At 36.5% G+C, this 16,907-nt stretch overlaps 1 protein-coding gene across 5 annotated transcripts in view; it reads right to left on the bottom strand.

Annotated features, from left to right (window-relative positions):
• Positions 1–469: 469 nt before the first annotated feature.
• Positions 470–16,907, bottom strand: part of ARAP2 (ArfGAP with RhoGAP domain, ankyrin repeat and PH domain 2) — a 139,222-nt gene continuing 122,784 nt past the window's right edge. For all 5 annotated transcript variants that reach the window (XM_065699315.1, XM_065699324.1, XM_065699295.1 and 2 more), the window contains 5 exons: positions 15,133–15,215; positions 13,853–13,888; positions 13,316–13,379; positions 8,709–8,840; positions 470–3,917 (listed from right to left, as the gene is read on the bottom strand). In XM_065699315.1, the coding sequence (XP_065555387.1) occupies positions 3,564–3,917; positions 8,709–8,840; positions 13,316–13,379; positions 13,853–13,888; positions 15,133–15,215 (669 nt within the window). In that variant the 3' untranslated portion in view covers positions 470–3,563. The remainder of the gene's footprint in view (positions 3,918–8,708; positions 8,841–13,315; positions 13,380–13,852; positions 13,889–15,132; positions 15,216–16,907) is intronic.

Below are 16,907 nucleotides of genomic sequence, written 5' to 3'. Positions count from 1 at the left end.
CTAAATGAAAAAACCCTAACAAAACCCAAGAAACCCAACGAATCAACAACAACAACAAAAAAAAAAAAGTCCAGCTCATATTTTTCTTGGGGTTTTGGGTTGTTTCCCTTCCCCATCCTAACATATGTGAAAAACCCCACACAAAGAGAAAAGAGTCATTATGTTAAAACAATTAGTATAAACAATGCTTACATGTCAGCTTTACATCTAAGATGGCTTCAGAAGTCTAACAAAGTAACAAGGAACTTGAGATTTACTGAGATTTTAATTCTAGTCTTCCCATTGTTATAAGCCCATACATAAAATACCTGTACCTCATTTAATTTCCTTTTGCAGATCAGGAAGTAAAGGCCAGGTTACTCAATAGCTCTCATACGGAAAGACCTATAGAAATCTTTTTAAAAAAACAAAAAACCCCATAAACACAAACATTTTTATTTTTTCTGGAAAAAAAAAAATCCATTGCCTATTTTAGAGAAATAGCATTTATTGAAATAATTATCATTTATTCTCTGAAAACTACACTTCCTCTACCAATCTACGACATGGCACAGGAACAATAAAAGATCAGTAGCCATTAAGGTACTGCAACAAACCAAAATTTTTCTGCAGGTCTTAAATCAATCTGAAATGTGTAGTGCAACAATCATACGTCAGATAATTGGTCAAAGACTTTGATACCTATTTAAAACAATTCATTGCAAATTTAAGTTCTAATTTCCAAAATAAATTTTCCTTGGATTAACACTGTCATCCTTCAGTGTCTCTCTGGATGTGCACATAACTGTATGCACATATACACATATGCAAGTGTATTTGTAGGTGTACACATACAAAACCAAATTTCAACATATCTAAATAAACTTTTTTTTTACTTTCTTTTTAGGGCCTTTTAACAGAAGTCATACAGATACCTTATCTGTAATATGCTTTTGAAATAGAACAAGTATTTCTGTAGATCTTAGATCCAATAAAAATATACAAAACATTTCCGTCATGGACATATTCACTTCAATGCTCAAAACCCTTCCACTGCTCCATTTACTCCATTAGTGTAGGGGCTTAAATGATGCATGAGTCTTTCAGCAGTAAAGTGAATGCCATTTTTAAGAACCCAGTAAAAAGATAAACAAACAGCAATCGTAACTAAATACTGAAAAATATTTGCAACTAAAAGTACAACTGTAAACAGTACATTCAATTCCAGCCTCTGGCAGAAACTGAAATAATTTCACCTGGTGGCATTTGGCCCTGATTCAAATTGGCATTTACGAACCTACTTATTAACACTAAGCACAGTCAATACAACTTAAGTTCAGGCTTATATGCTTTCTTGAGCCAGGGCCTCAATTATGAGAAAAAGCTCAATTACAAATTAAAGGTAGCAAAACAGTCAATAGTGCACTGGAAAAAATAAAATCTACAAACTCATTTCAGATTCAGCAACTGGTCAAATAGAGTAAGTGCAATGTCTGAAAAACTAAACTTGCTTTGTCTGTGCTACATTCCAGAAGAATAAATAGAAAACCCTATAAAGTATTTGATTTTGATCTTTTCCCTGTACTTCCTAGCAGAGTTGCCAGATATTTTGAGTCATTTGTCTGGTTTCTTCAATCAAACAAATTATTTTTTCCAATTAAGCTGTTCAATGCAATCAGGAACAGAAATAAATTATGTGAGAAACATTATGGCACCTGTGACTACCAAAAATAGAAGAGGGGATAAGTGAGCATACTGCTTCTGTATGCAAAGAAATTCAGTAGCAACATAAAGCATCCCCAAAACTATCCACTGATAAAAATCAAGTCTCACTGATGCTAATTAAATTTAGTATTTCCTCTTAAATTTTAAGGAATTAAGAGAATATTTAAAACAATTTCCAGTAAACAAGAAATAGTTTAAAACTGCCTCCTACCCAGAGGTCTGGACAATTCCAATCAAACCTGAGGAATACTAAGGGTGTCAGTAAGTTCTTAAAAGGCTGGTGAAAAACTGTGGCAGACTGGTTAAGGAGACCACAAAAGTGACAGCAGCAAAATAAAGTAGATGTTATTAATGCCTTCCCTGAAGGAAAAGTGCAGTGTGAGCTCATTAACTCTCTGCTCTGTTGGTCCTGCTGCTTAATCAGACAGCATCTGCAACACCTGGAAACAGCCTTAGCACAGCCATCCCTTTTGCCTATCCAGCTGTTATGGGACAAAGTAAAAACTGCGATATGCCATAAGAGAGGAAGGAGGCAATCCCATGGGCTAAGTGAATGGGAGACCCACAAAACAACTGAAGAAAAACTAAATAATTTCATTGTTCACATGGGTTTTGTTTTGAAGCCGGATTCTAATTTTAAATGTAAGGAACATGAGCTTAAAAAACAGAGTAGCTGCAGGGTAGTCACCTGTCTCCAGGAACTGCTAACTGTATACTTGGGATTTAGCAAATGAGGCTGTCCTCTCGACCTTGGGACCTATCCTCACACTCAAAAGAGCTGTGCACAAGCATTTCCTATTCCCTGCAAACAGCATACTGCTCACTTTTGTTCTCATGGTAAAGGGAGGGGTTAATCTCCTCACCCATTTAGTAACTGGAACTTCTTAATTGAGTGAGTTAGAAACTTTCTGATAGGTATGTTTGTGTAGGGAGCATTTTTTCATACGGAAATTCATTTCTCATGTGAATATTAAATATTCATCAGGTGCTAGCAACTTTGTCAGCACCAAGCAAGCTCTATCCAGAGATAGGAAATTCTGCCTTTTTCACCCAGAGCAAACCAAGGTCTGCTTATAAAATTACTTAAGCCTGTTAAGCAAAAAGATGATGCTGCTCTTCCAAGCTGAAATCAGATATTGCTTTAAAGATTGCTTTAAAATCAGATATTGCTTTAAAGATTGCTTTTTGTCATCCTTAGTATTCTCTCTCATTGCTTAGATGTCATAATCAGATCTATACCATAGAGACTCAGTTTTCAGATACAAGAACTAATTATACTGTCTTATCTACTACAGTCCTTTCCCTTTTGATTCTTTCACATGCTGCTCTGTCAGAGCACGAATCCATAGGAGGAGACACTATTTTTTCTCTTAAATAGTAATAATAAAAAAAAAATACATGCAAAAATTACTTCTCAAAGCAGATGTTACTCATTTTTATAGTGTTAGTATCAACTATATTGCAGACTAACAGTACAAATTTCACTGTATATCTTGACTTCTTCCAAAAATATCTCTTCAGTACTTACAAGATGATACAGAATATAAACAGAACAAAAGCTTTGATAGTGCTTAGGCTTATTATATGAAAGAAATTTGCAATAAAATGTAATAGATAAAACCCAGGTGTCATTGTACTGCACAGGAGAATTTCCAAATTTCAGGAGTTCTTCATAATCAGTCCTCTCAGTTCAATCTTAAATTATAACAAATGGCATGGGCATATACAAAACCAACAGCTGCATATAAACAAATTATTTCCTTTGCCCTGTACAAATGACATCAAAAAAAGACTATTTTTGCACGGAAAATACACACACACACATATATATGTATATTTCAAACTTCAGACTCAGGAAGTCAGCTGGAGGTTTCATCATGAAGTCCTCTGTTCTTTTGCAGCACTGTATTTAGTTCCTGAATCACATTTGATGGCAATTTTTTATCTAATTCCAAAGTAGTTTTGTGTGTTTTGCTCTTATTTTTTTTCAGTGCCTTATGTGGTCTTTGATGTAGGTCAGTCATCACTGCACCCACATCCTCAACAGAGATCAAGCTCTGATGTGGTTTTGCATGATTTCGCACTTTCCCCTCCTTCCGTTCCAAGCATTGTGCCACAATAGAAGCTTTTTCTTTCAATTTTTTTCTTTCTTCCAGGAAGTCATTTTCATGATGCCCACCAAATTTTGCTTTCCCAGATTGCGGTTCTATCTTCTGAGAAAACAAGCAAAGAGAAATAAGATCACATTCAAGCAATGTTCAGTAATATTTAGATTGCAATTTTTGCTCATTAGCTTCATGTAACACTTTAAAAATATTTTTTAAATATTTTAAAAAATTAAAATTTTATTTTCATCCTATAACAGTATCCAATACTCTAATGTTTTACAGCAGATCCATATACTCTTAAAAACTCAGAATTCATAAATCAGGGACAACTGTGAATGTTGTAATTCTTATAACTTAATGATTGAGCTACATGTATGCACAAAAGATTATTTTACAGGATCACACAAACACTTTCAGCAGCTGTTCAGTACTACCTAATAAATTATAAGACTGACTGCTTTTTCAGATTTTGGCTGGGAATTTTAAGTAACATACTGGGAACTCAGATAAAACAACAAACTGATGGCAATCACAGAATCACAGAATCCCAAGGGTTGGAAGGGACCTCAAAAGATCATCTAGTCCAACCCCCCTGCAAGAGCAGGGTAACCTACAGTACATCACACAGGAACTTGTCCAGGCGGGCCTTGAATATCTCCAGTGTAGGAGACTCCACAACCCCCCTGGGCAACCTGTTCCAGTGCTCTGTCACTCTTACAGTAAAGAAGTTCTTCCTGATGTTAACGTGGAACTTCCTATGCTCCAGTTTATACCCATTGCCCCTTGTCCTATCACTGGATATCACTGAAAAAAGCCTAGCCCCATCATCCTGACACCTACCCTTTACATATTTGTAAACATTGATGAGGTCACCCCTCAGTCTCCTCTTCTGCAAGCTAAAGAGACCCAGCTCCCTCAGCCTCTCCTCATAAGGGAGATGTTCCACTCCCTTAATCATCTTTGTGGCTCTGCGCTGGACTCCTTCAAGCAATTCCCTGTCCTTCTTGAACAGAGGGGCCCAGAACTGGACGCAATATTCCAGATGCGGCCTCACCAAGGCTGAGTAGAGGGGGAGGAGAACCTCTCTTGACCTACTAACCACTCCCTTTCTAATGCACCCTAAGATGCCATTTGCCTTCTTGGCCATAAGAGCACATTGCTGGCTCATGGTCATCCTCCTATCCACCAGGACCCCCAGGTCCCTTTCCCCTTCACTACTTTCCAGCAGGTCAACCCCCAACCTGTACTGGTACATGGGGTTGTTCTTCCCCAGATGCAAGACTCTACACTTGCCCTTGTTAAATTTCATCAAGTTTCTCCCCGCCCAACTCTCCAGCCTGTCCAGGTCTCGCTGAATGGCAGCACAGTCCTCTGGTGTGTCAGCCACTCCTCCCAGTTTTGTGTCATCAGCAAACTTGCTGAGGGTGCACTCAGTTCCCTCATCCAAGTCATTGATGAAAATATTAAACAGCACCGGTCCCAGCACCGACCCCTGAGGAACTCCACTAGTCACAGACCTCCAGCCACTGCTCCATACTGGTAGGCTGTTTTTAAGTTCTTAAGCTGGAGGAAATGAAAGGCAAATAAAATGTCACATCTAAACTTGCAACTGGTGTGGCCAATTAGAAGCGTATCTGTACAGTGAAATAAAGTGCTGAGAACCCAACATCCACGCTATTTCAAGGCTCTTGCCTTGTTTGTTTTTGGGGTCACATGGGTTACCACTAGTGTGTGCTATGTAGCAGATTTTAGTTTGCCTGAATACTTGAATTCTGCTCCCATCAGTAACAACTGCTACCACTTTAGAACCTCCTACTATCACATAAGCCAGCAAGAAGCACCCTATTATTTATATGTTCATTGTATTATTTATATCTTAGCTATAGTCAGTGAAAAGAAGTTCAAAGCAACCAAGAAACTGTCCCAATGACTCATGATTGTAGGGAGTTCTGTTGTGGTAAATACTTGAAAAAGCTATAATTTTCCATTTAAAATAATTGCTTTCCACTGAAAATAAAGTTTTTGAATGAACAAGGTAACAGTGATGTTATCACCAGTGATACATATTCAATTAATAAAATAACAATAAAAGGACTGCCTGTGATAATATGTATTTAGTGCGTGAAATGTAAATTATCATTCAGTACCTTTCAGAAAACAGAGCAACACACTCCAAGCTATTCACTGTTACTCAGCAAACTAAGATATGAATACCTTGTGGAATTCAGTTAGGAGCAACTATCTTCTATTTACAGAATTTGTTACATAACGTTTCAATTTTGCATCTTTTGAGAAGAAAAACACCAACTACCCTTCTGAAATCGGCACAGCTCTCCTACTAAACTAGGTATAGCAGGAGCCCTTTATATAATGAGCATAGGAACAGGTTAAATACAGAACTCATTTAAAGATTGCCTGCTTCTCTGAAACACTCTTGGGTATTGACATGTAGCCCCTTAACACACACTACTACTCAACATATTGAACTTTTAAAGCAGATTCAGTATACCGAGGAATCCTAATTCCTACATATTTGTATTTGAAGAATATTCAGTTCATGGAGCCAGATTCTATTGTTCAAAAGAACATATCTGATGTGTGATCAGAACTGCCACATCAAATTTTTTAACAATATTATTTCTTGATATTTGATCCACTGCCCACTCTTAGTCTCATGCTATTTATTACGCTAGTGGACTTCATACTTTTCTCCCTACAACCCTTAGTATAAAAAGCAACAATTTCAGTTAGAAATAGCTGTTTGCCTCTAAATTTCAGGCCCTTAATCAAATAATTAGTGAACAAAGTGATAATAATATATACATCAAACCACATTTTCTTTTTGCCTGCATATCACCAATAAAAAAACATGGAGCAACTCTACCTATTTGCATCCTCCTTTATCCCCTGTTCCTTTCAAAACGCTACAAAGGTATAACTTATGGTATTTGACAATGGCAAGTAAGGTTTTTTTTTTCCCCTCATTTTTCAGTTTTTCTGTATATAAATAAAATTACAGAAATACTGCAGATATACAGCATATTTTTATTTTGTTTAAATGATTCTACTCTCCATGTATGCAACAGGTAGTGCACAAATAATGGAAATACTTTGATTCCATTTGTTATTAGAAGGATTCTTAGTTATACAGTGGTTTCAAACTTTGGGCATTATATATTTATTTTGTTAGCACACAATAAAACTACTTCCAATAATGGGGGAAAAAAAGAAGACATTCAATATAGACTTTTTAGCACAGATCTTTAATGTTAAACTCATTAGTTTCTGAGTATCTTTAAGCTGTTTAGCATTTTTTCCCCCTTATATTCACACCAGAAAGATACAACTTTTTTCACTGTTTGGAGAACTTAGTCTCTTTTCTTGCCTATAGGAGGGTAACTGATTCCATTTCTACTACAAGTTTATGCATTGAACTGTAAACAGACCTCAATTTTTCATAAAACAGCATCTTTCTGAAAACGCTTCCTCCTATTATTACTCTCCAATGCTTCAAAATTTTTGCTTGCTAGAGAAGTATTACAAATCCATGGAAAGACTGGAGGCGTGGGTCTCCAAAGAGATGTCTATTGCTTTACTGACTACAATTTATTGTTGTACAATATTTCTCCTTAATAAACCATATCATATGGTTACTTTCCACCACATTTTACTGTTCATTTCAGCTGTGGCTTTTCAGGTTAAAAAAGTGTTAGTTTTATATTTCCCATCTTATAATTTTATGTTAACCTTCCTAAAGATTTCAAATGTCCTTTGCATAGAACTTCTCTAGATCTAGTCAGGGCATAAATAATGAAGACTGTGATGTTTTACTTTTAAGTTTAAATGCAGAATTTCTCGAAGATGCAGTGTATGAAACATTAGTCCTTCCTAACAAGGCACATTATCAACAAAAATATTAATCATAAAAAAAATCTTGCACTATAAGGTATTCGGGATTTTAAATCATGAAGCTCAAAATCAAATAAAACCTTTATTCTATAATGTCTGAAGTTGCAGACATCTCAAAGAACTTATTACAGATGTCAACTGTACCTGCATAAGAACAGGTAAGAAACATACCTAAGGGCTATTAAGTTTTTAAAATGACAAAACCTGTGATTTATTTTCATAAAAAAGGTTTAAAATGCTAATATTAGATAGAAGGAACTTATCAAAGAACTGCAAAATACTTTGAGAGAAGGTTAAAACAAAAGGAGAAATTAAACAAAACAGGAAAACCATAACTGCATTCACACTGTATTGTAGTCAATTTGTAAGCCAGAGTAGAAATGCCTGAAGAAAGCAGAACAAAAGAAAGATGGAGTTTGCTGTTTAGATAAAGCACTACTTCTACCTTTGCTTTTGGTTTGTTATGCAACTGAGTCAGCTTCACCAATCCATACCTGTACCAAAATGTCAGTAACTGATGATAACACATACCGTTATTTCTACCTCCCTTCAAAATCTTCTAAAACATGCAAGAAATAATACTGCATACAGTCAAAGGACCAAACTGTTTTGTTTCAATATTTACTCTCTGCTCTATTAAGACTAGTTACCATTATTTTTCCCAAGCAGCACAGTGCCTCCACTAGCACTGCTGTCTCTTAGGTGGAAGTAAGGCAAATAAGTCCACCGCACAGTCCTATTCACTTCTAATTAACAATCATTGCTCAAAAAAAACCCAAACACAAGTAACAATCCACTACTGATTTACTGAACAGTCAAAGATGTGACACAAGTTTAGGTCACAATGTGCTTTTACATTAAATTGTCCTGTTCCTTTAATGACAAAACAATGAAAAGAACATCCCGAAGAGTTCATTATTACTGGACTATTTTAAAAAGTACAGCACTATGGTTATAAGTTCTACACGAAGTTTAAACACCACTTACTTCTGAACTCTCTCTGATTTTACAAGTGGTCTTCTCTTGATGAATGGGAATTAGTGGTAAGCCTCCAATCTTTGGACTTTTAGTTATAGACTGTTTTCTTGCTTTTCCAGCAGGTGGCCATATATCTGCATGCTGAAGGACAAAATGATTCCTTATTTTTGGTGTGGAATTTCATAAATATACAAATCCTTTTTGTAATGTAGAAGTCTTGGAAAAAGCCATCTACTGCACAAAACCATGCCCTCCTCCTGTGGGAGATGGGGGAAGACACTATGGTGCTTTAAATTATGATAATATTTTGTAAGTGCTGCACGATGTTGAGTAAACAGAACCAAAATGTCTTTATACAATATTCATGTAGCAAACATCTTCCCTCCATATTATTATTTAAATGGCCTTCTGAGAATAGAAAATATCATCAAATAAAACACATTGACTCAATTCACAATTTCAAAATTCCACATAAACATGCTTTCAGGACTCCCACAAAAGTTTCTAAAAGAAAATAAAATTACCCCAATTTGCAAACAAGCGTTAAAAATTTATATTAATAATTTAGGAGAAAATCATTACTTAAACCTACAGTAACAATGTATGTTATCTCAGAGGAAATGGCTTTACATTTTGCTCCAATGAAACACTGAAAGATCAAATCTTGCCAACCAAAATCAGTCTACTGTGGACCAAGATACAAGAAACAAATACAATTCAGAAAGTGATTAAGAAACTTTAAGCCAGTTTCTGAAGGAAACTGCCTCCCTTAATTCTCAGCAAGCTTAAGGAAACTATCCCTGTCAAGTAGCTTGATTTTTCTTGTCTGTAACATTTCTTAAAATAGAAATACTCTAGGAAAGTACATCAGAAATACTAGCAATGTATTATGCCATATAATAAAGGTATATATTCATAGTTTTGACCTATCTGTTCAATTGCACCTCATGGTAATACAATGTGCCTCTTTAGTTGATCAAATGCAATGGAACTGGAAGAATACTATCGTGTCCATCTTCATATCAAATAATTACTTCCAACTGTGTGTTATGCATGCTATTAAGTGATTTTGTACAAAACTATTATAGAGTTCAAGAACAGAGTTTTAGCCATACTTTCTCGGATGCTTTTGCATATAACTGAAAGAACACTGGTCCTCCTGCAAATCCTCTTAGTATTTGCCAGCTTGAAGTATAAGATTAGTAACCTCTGAGCAAAATTTTAATTTTCTGTATCAAAAATACTCTTGTTACTGGATTACAGTGGTAGGTACACTTTGCTAGTTATATTTTCTGCGCTATTTATACTAGAGGAATAAATATTACCTGAAAACAGGAGGAATAAGAAGATATAGTACTGATATTAATTACCAATAAAGTCTTATTCTGCTCAAGTACTGAGAAGCACAGTAACACAGTTTCACCTCCCTCCTAATTGCACTGGATCATTAAACGTCAATTTCTTAAGTCTTCAAAACCTACTTTACAGTAATTCTGAACGTACAACTTAAGCTATTCCACTGACAAAATATGCTGCCTCCAGTCTCTATAACATACAGGCGTTCAAATACCGTGATAATAAATAAGGTAAAGACAAGCTATCTTCCCTAAAGACAGCCTCAATTTGATAATTTTAACCAGAAATAACCTCAGCTGACATTTACAACTTTCTGTTCTAGAAATGGGTTAACGTGATAAATGTCTGCTCCTGAATGATACCTGTCCTGGGTTCAGCAGTAGCAGTCATTTTTCTCCTTCTTAGTAGCTAGTGCAGCACTGTGTTTTGACTTTCAGCCTGGGAACAGAGCTGATAACACAAATCTTTTAGTCTGACCAAGGACTTTCTGAGTCTCATGCTCTGCCAGCGAGGAGGGAAAGCCAGGAGGAAGCAGAGACAGGACACCTGACCCAAACTAGCCAAAGAGGTATTCCATACCACAGCACGTCACGCCCAGGATGTAACGTAGAGTTACCTGGAAGGGCTAGGGGACTGCAAGGTTGGACGAGGTATCGGTCAGTGCTCGGTTGGGCTGGGTGGGTGGAGTTATCGGTTTGCTGGTGGTGAGGTGTTGTATTCTCTTCCCTTGTTATTTCCTTTATCATTATTGTTATTGGTGGTAACAGTAGTGGTTTGTGTTATACCTGAGTTACTATCTCAACTGAATTCTTATCTCAACTCGTGGGAGTTGCATTCTTCTCAATTCTCCTCTCCGTCCCTCTGGGAGTAGGGGGAGGGCAAGAAGGGGTGTAGTGAGAGAGCGACTGCATGATTTATGGCTGACTCTGTTCAAACCACGACAATACTAAACATTGGAATGGCATATTTTAATCACAGCCAGCAACTAAGTACCACACAGCCGCTCACTTACCTCACCTGAACAGGATGGGGAGAAGAACCACAAAAAAGTTAAACCCATGTGTTTGGATAAGAACAGCTCAATAACTAAAGCAAAATACGATAATGATAACAATTACGATGATGATGAAAAGCAAAATAAAAAAGAAGAGAGGAATAAACCCTAAGGAACCCCAGCGATGCACAGTACAACTAATCACTATGCCCTGACCAATACCCAGCCCATCCTGAGCAGTGATCTGCAGCCCCTGGCCAACCATCCCCCATTTATACACTGAGCATAATGCTCCATGGTATGGAATATCCCTTTGGCTAGTTTGGGTCTGGTGTCCTACCTCTGCTCCCTCCTGTTTTTTTCTGCTCCTCCTCAGTGGCAGAGCATGGGAAACACAGATGTCCTTGATCAGGGTAAGTACTACTTAGCAACAACTAAAACATCAGTGTGTTATCAGCATTGTTCTCAGACTAAAGCCAAAATACAGCACTGTACCAGCTACTACAAAAAAAAAAAAAAAAAAAAACATTAGCCCTGCTGAAACTAGGACATGAGATCTTACAGTAAGCTTCAGCAATACGAGTTACTGCATTGTCAAGAAGTAAAATATATTTAAAGCAGTAGAAAAAAAAGCAGTAGATTGTAGTAAGAAGAATATAGCAAATCTGCATCATTAGCACTTAATTTCTCATGTAATTCAGAGTCTGACAACTTGACTGATGTTCAGAATGCTGATTAAAGGAAAAAAATCCAAACCCAACAAACTCCACAAGAACGCACTACACCACCCCAAAAAACCCCACAAAAACCCCTAATACGAAACCAAAACATCCTCTCAGTGTAGCTCATTAGTACTGCCAATTCATTGTACTGTTCATTTAATGGAATAAATTTTAAAAAACCAACAGCATTAACTAAAAGCAATTTTTAATGCATATGGAATTATTTAACTTTTTTTTTTTTAGGAAAAAAATATCTTTAACATTGAGCTGTATGTCTCTGTTTTTTATCTATACTGTCAGAGGAATATTCTATATCCCACACTACCTGATCAGAATCCTAATAGATTGCACTTCCTGTGATTTTACATCAAATGGCCTTCAGCAGTTACCAAGTTTGTATGAGTTATTTCTAAGTAGCCTATATCAATAACCTCGGAATCTATTTGACACCACTCATGTTATGCCCATGAGATAAATGGCAGGACCAGTAGCTGTTTCCATAGAAACCACAATAGTTCAGTTAAGGGAGCTGAATAAGACAAACATTTGGAAGTCTTCCTTACAAGGCATGTGTTCCCTTCCTTACAAGGCATGTACAAGGTTCAGATTCTATTTTGGAAAGCCTCTAAAAACTATGTATGGCAATAGTCTTGTGCCCAGTCCACATTATGTAATATGTAAAGCTCAAAGGTAATCATAAATCTAGTGATGTTTATTCATAGCCATATTTCCCAAAGTTATTGAACATCACAGGAAAGGCAAGAAAAAACTGACACAAACACAAAATCTTTTTTGAATCTTAAACTATGTCCCAGTCTCCTGTCAGCTTGAACTCTTCCCATCTCTCTTACTCCTGCTTCCTCCTACGAAAATATTAAACTCCATTTGCAAGAATGAATTATATGGCACTGAAATGTACACGCTCCTTACCCACAACCTAGTAGCAAGCAGAAGATTACTTAATTTAGGAGAATTCCTATTCAACACAATGAATTGTCAGCGTTAACCAAACTAACCTGGATACCAGAGCAATACTGCTGTATTGGAATAGCTCTTCAACAGGGCTAGTTCATTCACTACGTTTTGAAATGGGACACCTTTCTATCATGACTGGTTTGTATCCAGCATCCAAACTAGTGAGCAGAGAAACAGCACTCAGGCACTGTGGCACACAAACACATCCTTTAGGTCAACAGCCAGAATTTCACCCAGAAGAGAATTATTACTGCAAAGAAAATGAGTTGTCTTTCTTTACCCAGCTTCTCTACAACACAGAAAGGAAAAAATAAAAAAAAAAAAAAAACCACCAGAATGTCCTTCTCCCTTACTCTGAAAGCACTTAGCTTTCATATGAAAATGACATTACAAATACTAGTCTTCACAGACTAACAGAAATCTTGTTGCTGTTTCATTTCATTGGGTAGTCCAGAAATATTAATGGCATTGCAAATTTATCTATCATATAGCCACAACACATACATATCATTGTTTAACGGCATTTTTAAAACAGCAGTAAGAGTTAAATTCTTTGATCAGATTAGTACCTGTGCAGTAAAAATGCTGATCATCCACTCCATCTGCGCATCTTGTCCATCACAACATATATACCTAGAATTCAATATATAATTAACAAGAAAAGCAACAAAAAAATCCTGTTGCAGTTAAATGTATTAAATAGGCTTCTAAACAACTTCAAACAGTGCTTACGTTCGTTTATGAATGCTGTCTGTATTTATTGTTAACACTTCCATATTAGGAAATACAAATACTTCAAATTATCACTTTACCCTAGTTTGAAGACGATGCATGTACTTAATTTAAAGCATGTGCATAGGTTTAAAATCTACCATTCTAAGTTAATGAAAATAATTTGCTTTATGGCCACAGAAGGGAGACAAACACCTGACCCAAAAAGACTACCAAAACATGAAGACTGTTCAATTAATTAAGAAAAATACTGCAAAAAGTCAACTTGCAAAATAATGCCTATTAACTTCCAAACATTCTTATTTTGAAATTGAACATTTCAACCAATATTAAACACAGAAGTGAAGCCAATCATGTGTTTCACGTTTACCTACCACTGGTGCTTTTCAGAAAATACTGCAATTCCCCAGCTGAAACAAAAAGAAAATTTTGAAGATTAGTCTCAGAAACTCAAGTTCGGGACAAATTTCTCAAGCTACAGAGATTCATTACCTTTATCTAGTGCTTTTAACTGTGTGTGTGAACTTACAAGGTTTAAATGTATACTGCAAATCTAGAATTAAATTGCGGTTTTGATGATGGATTTTACTCATTTTCTCATGGTTTATTCACAGGTAACAAATAATCTGTTCTGGACAAAGGGTTATAGACAGGCCCTGCAGATGATGGCTAACTACTTGCCACATTTTGGTTGTTGCTGTACTTTCTGAAAGCTGCTGGAAGTAAAACTGCTAAGATGGTGCCCAGCAGAAAGTCCACTGCAGTGTGGAAGTCACATAGTGTGCTTTGCACTATAAATTAAAGGAATCATACAAGTTTATAGATATTTTAAAATTGTTGAAAAAAAAAAAAGGGCATAGGTTCACAGTGAGGTGAAAGAAACAGACACTCTGGAGATCAGAAACAGACACTCTGGAGATTCTGAAGAGACTTTGCAAAGTCTGCTTTTGAAAGTAGACTGAAAATAAACCTCAAGGAAAGAACCTACCTGCAAAGACTCATTTACATAATCTGTTACTCCTATTTTGGACTCATCTCCTACTCATTCTGTGCTTTAAAACAACAACAAAATTAAAAGAAATACCAACTTCTTTCCTAACACAATTAAGCCTTGAAATTTACAGACCTTTTCAGGGCATTTTGATGTGCCAGCTGTAAAGCTGTAAAGTCCAAGCACATTTGTTTAAAGGCTACAGCCCACCTAGAATCCCCTTGGGATAGGATCCTCTGTACATTATCTCAGTGTCCCAATGCTTCGACCAAACAAGTGCTGGAAACATCTGAGAAAAACTAGTTGGTTTTCTCTTCTCTCTTTTTTTTCTTGGTGCAAAGGCGGCATGTCCACCAATGAATGCAGGACACACAATACAAAACTAAGTGAGCTAGCAGCAAACATATCCACAAGAGATAATATACTTAAGATTAACAAAAGCCAATCAATAAAGTAATCTCCTAGCACAGAAGAGTTAACATGGAATACAAAAACAGAGATAGAAACAACACAAATAATATTATAGAGGGTAATTTAATTCAGCATACTTCAATTGGCATCTTGACTTTTCCTTGTCCCACCATGTTTTATGTCCTTCTGACTTGACAGTGCTACAAGTACCTTGCTATTCAGTGCTTAACCTGTTCTCTTTCCTATTCTTACTTTGTTGGTGGCTTCATTTTCTTTTTCACTCCAAGATAAAGCTTCAGGGAATTGAGAGACAACACTTTTTCGGGTTTGCTAGCCTGCAAATGAAATAAGATACTAATTATTTTATCAGAAATATGCAAAAGAGAAAATGCCACATGAGGGATTGCACCCCTCTTTTTCTTCCAGATCATTATTTTTTTTTTCTCTTTCCCATTAACAAACTGTGCCAATCACTATTCCTGGAAGCAGCCTAAGAACATGAGGTCCACATGAAGTCACAAAACTGTAACACAGTTGGAATAATGAAGATGTGGTGTTATAACTCACAGTGCTGGAGTTCTGCAATACTTAGGCCCAAGCTTTTCAAGAGAGACAGTCAAGGAAGATGAAGAGTAGGGTTACCCTCTGTTAAAGTTCTTCTTGACAATATCATGGTGAGTATTTGCTTCAGATCACGCAATCAGGATGAAGAAAAAGCAGATGAAGTCTTTTAACAACCCAAGTAAATATGCAACTAGCTTTGGGCCCCTCAATAGTAAAAAGAGAATCAGTAATCTGGAATGAGTTCAGCAGAAGCCCACCAAACTGCCTGGAGCTGCAGCTCTTCCCCTGTGAGGAGACGTTGACCTAACAGGAGCCCCTCAGCACCTACACAGAAGTTACCAATAAGACTCAATGAGGCTCTTCTGAATGTGGGAAGATGGCTAGACATGAGGACAAACTTTTTCCCATGAGGGTACTGCAACTGAAAACGGGGTTTTAAAGACTGCATCAAGCCCTGAGCAACCCATTCTGACCTCAGTTGCTAGCTCTGCTGTGAACAGAAAGTTGAACTAGAGATCTCCTGAGGTTCCTTCCTTGAACAAACTACCTTTAGCCAACCTACAACAGACATAAACCTGCACTAGGTATGAGAACTGAAAGCTCCTGAAGGATGGAATCCTGACAGGAAATAATAAAATTCTCATGAGCACTGTTCTACTACAAGACCACAACTAACAAGAACAGACTAACATTCCTTTCCTGCATTTCAGTCAAGTGTTTTAGTTTTCTATTTAGAAACAAACAAACAAAACCAACCTTAACAAATCTTACAATCCCATTACAAAAAGCTACTCCAGTGTTAACTGTCCTGGATTTTCAATTTCTCCCTCTACAGATTTCAATCTCCAACACTCCAGTGTGGGGAAAAAGCAACAGAATCTGAGATAGCATAATCATACGCAAAAACGAAATCGAAAATGAACTGAAAACGAAACAGAAAAAACACACTGCAATTTTCTGGTCAGTATTCTAATGTAAGATCTTGCTCAAAGCAAGGGTACTGCCAGGATGAAAGAACACCCCTACAAAACATAGTATTTAGTTAAACAACAGTATATACTTAGCACAAAAACGTACCTTATGGAAGCCATCTGACTGTGTGTGAGCGTATTTCTTAAGAACAGTACACTGCAGTGTTATGTGCAGTCAATTAGCACATTAATGTAATTTAAAATGCAGTATCACAGAAATGTTTCACTTTTTTGATAATTGCTCTTGAATAAGAGAAGCACTTAACAGAATGTATTTCCATCTGCATACACAAACTTAATTTGTTGTTAATGAGAATTTATAAATTCATAAATAAATGCAGTCTTACTAAATACAGTTTTCCATCTGCAATGTCAAGCTTTCCTACTATTCATTTCTGACTAAAATTAAACCAAAATTATTAGCAGAAGATGAACCTCTCTCAAAAGAAAATTAAACAAACGGATAGACACTATTTTATCAGAATGTTATTT

This window comes from Lathamus discolor, chromosome 1 (genome assembly GCF_037157495.1).
Source record: "Lathamus discolor isolate bLatDis1 chromosome 1, bLatDis1.hap1, whole genome shotgun sequence".
Lineage (NCBI taxonomy): Eukaryota > Metazoa > Chordata > Aves > Psittaciformes > Psittacidae > Lathamus > Lathamus discolor.
The sequence above is the reverse complement of the archived record's forward strand: the minus strand, read 5'-3'. Positions and strand labels throughout refer to the sequence as shown.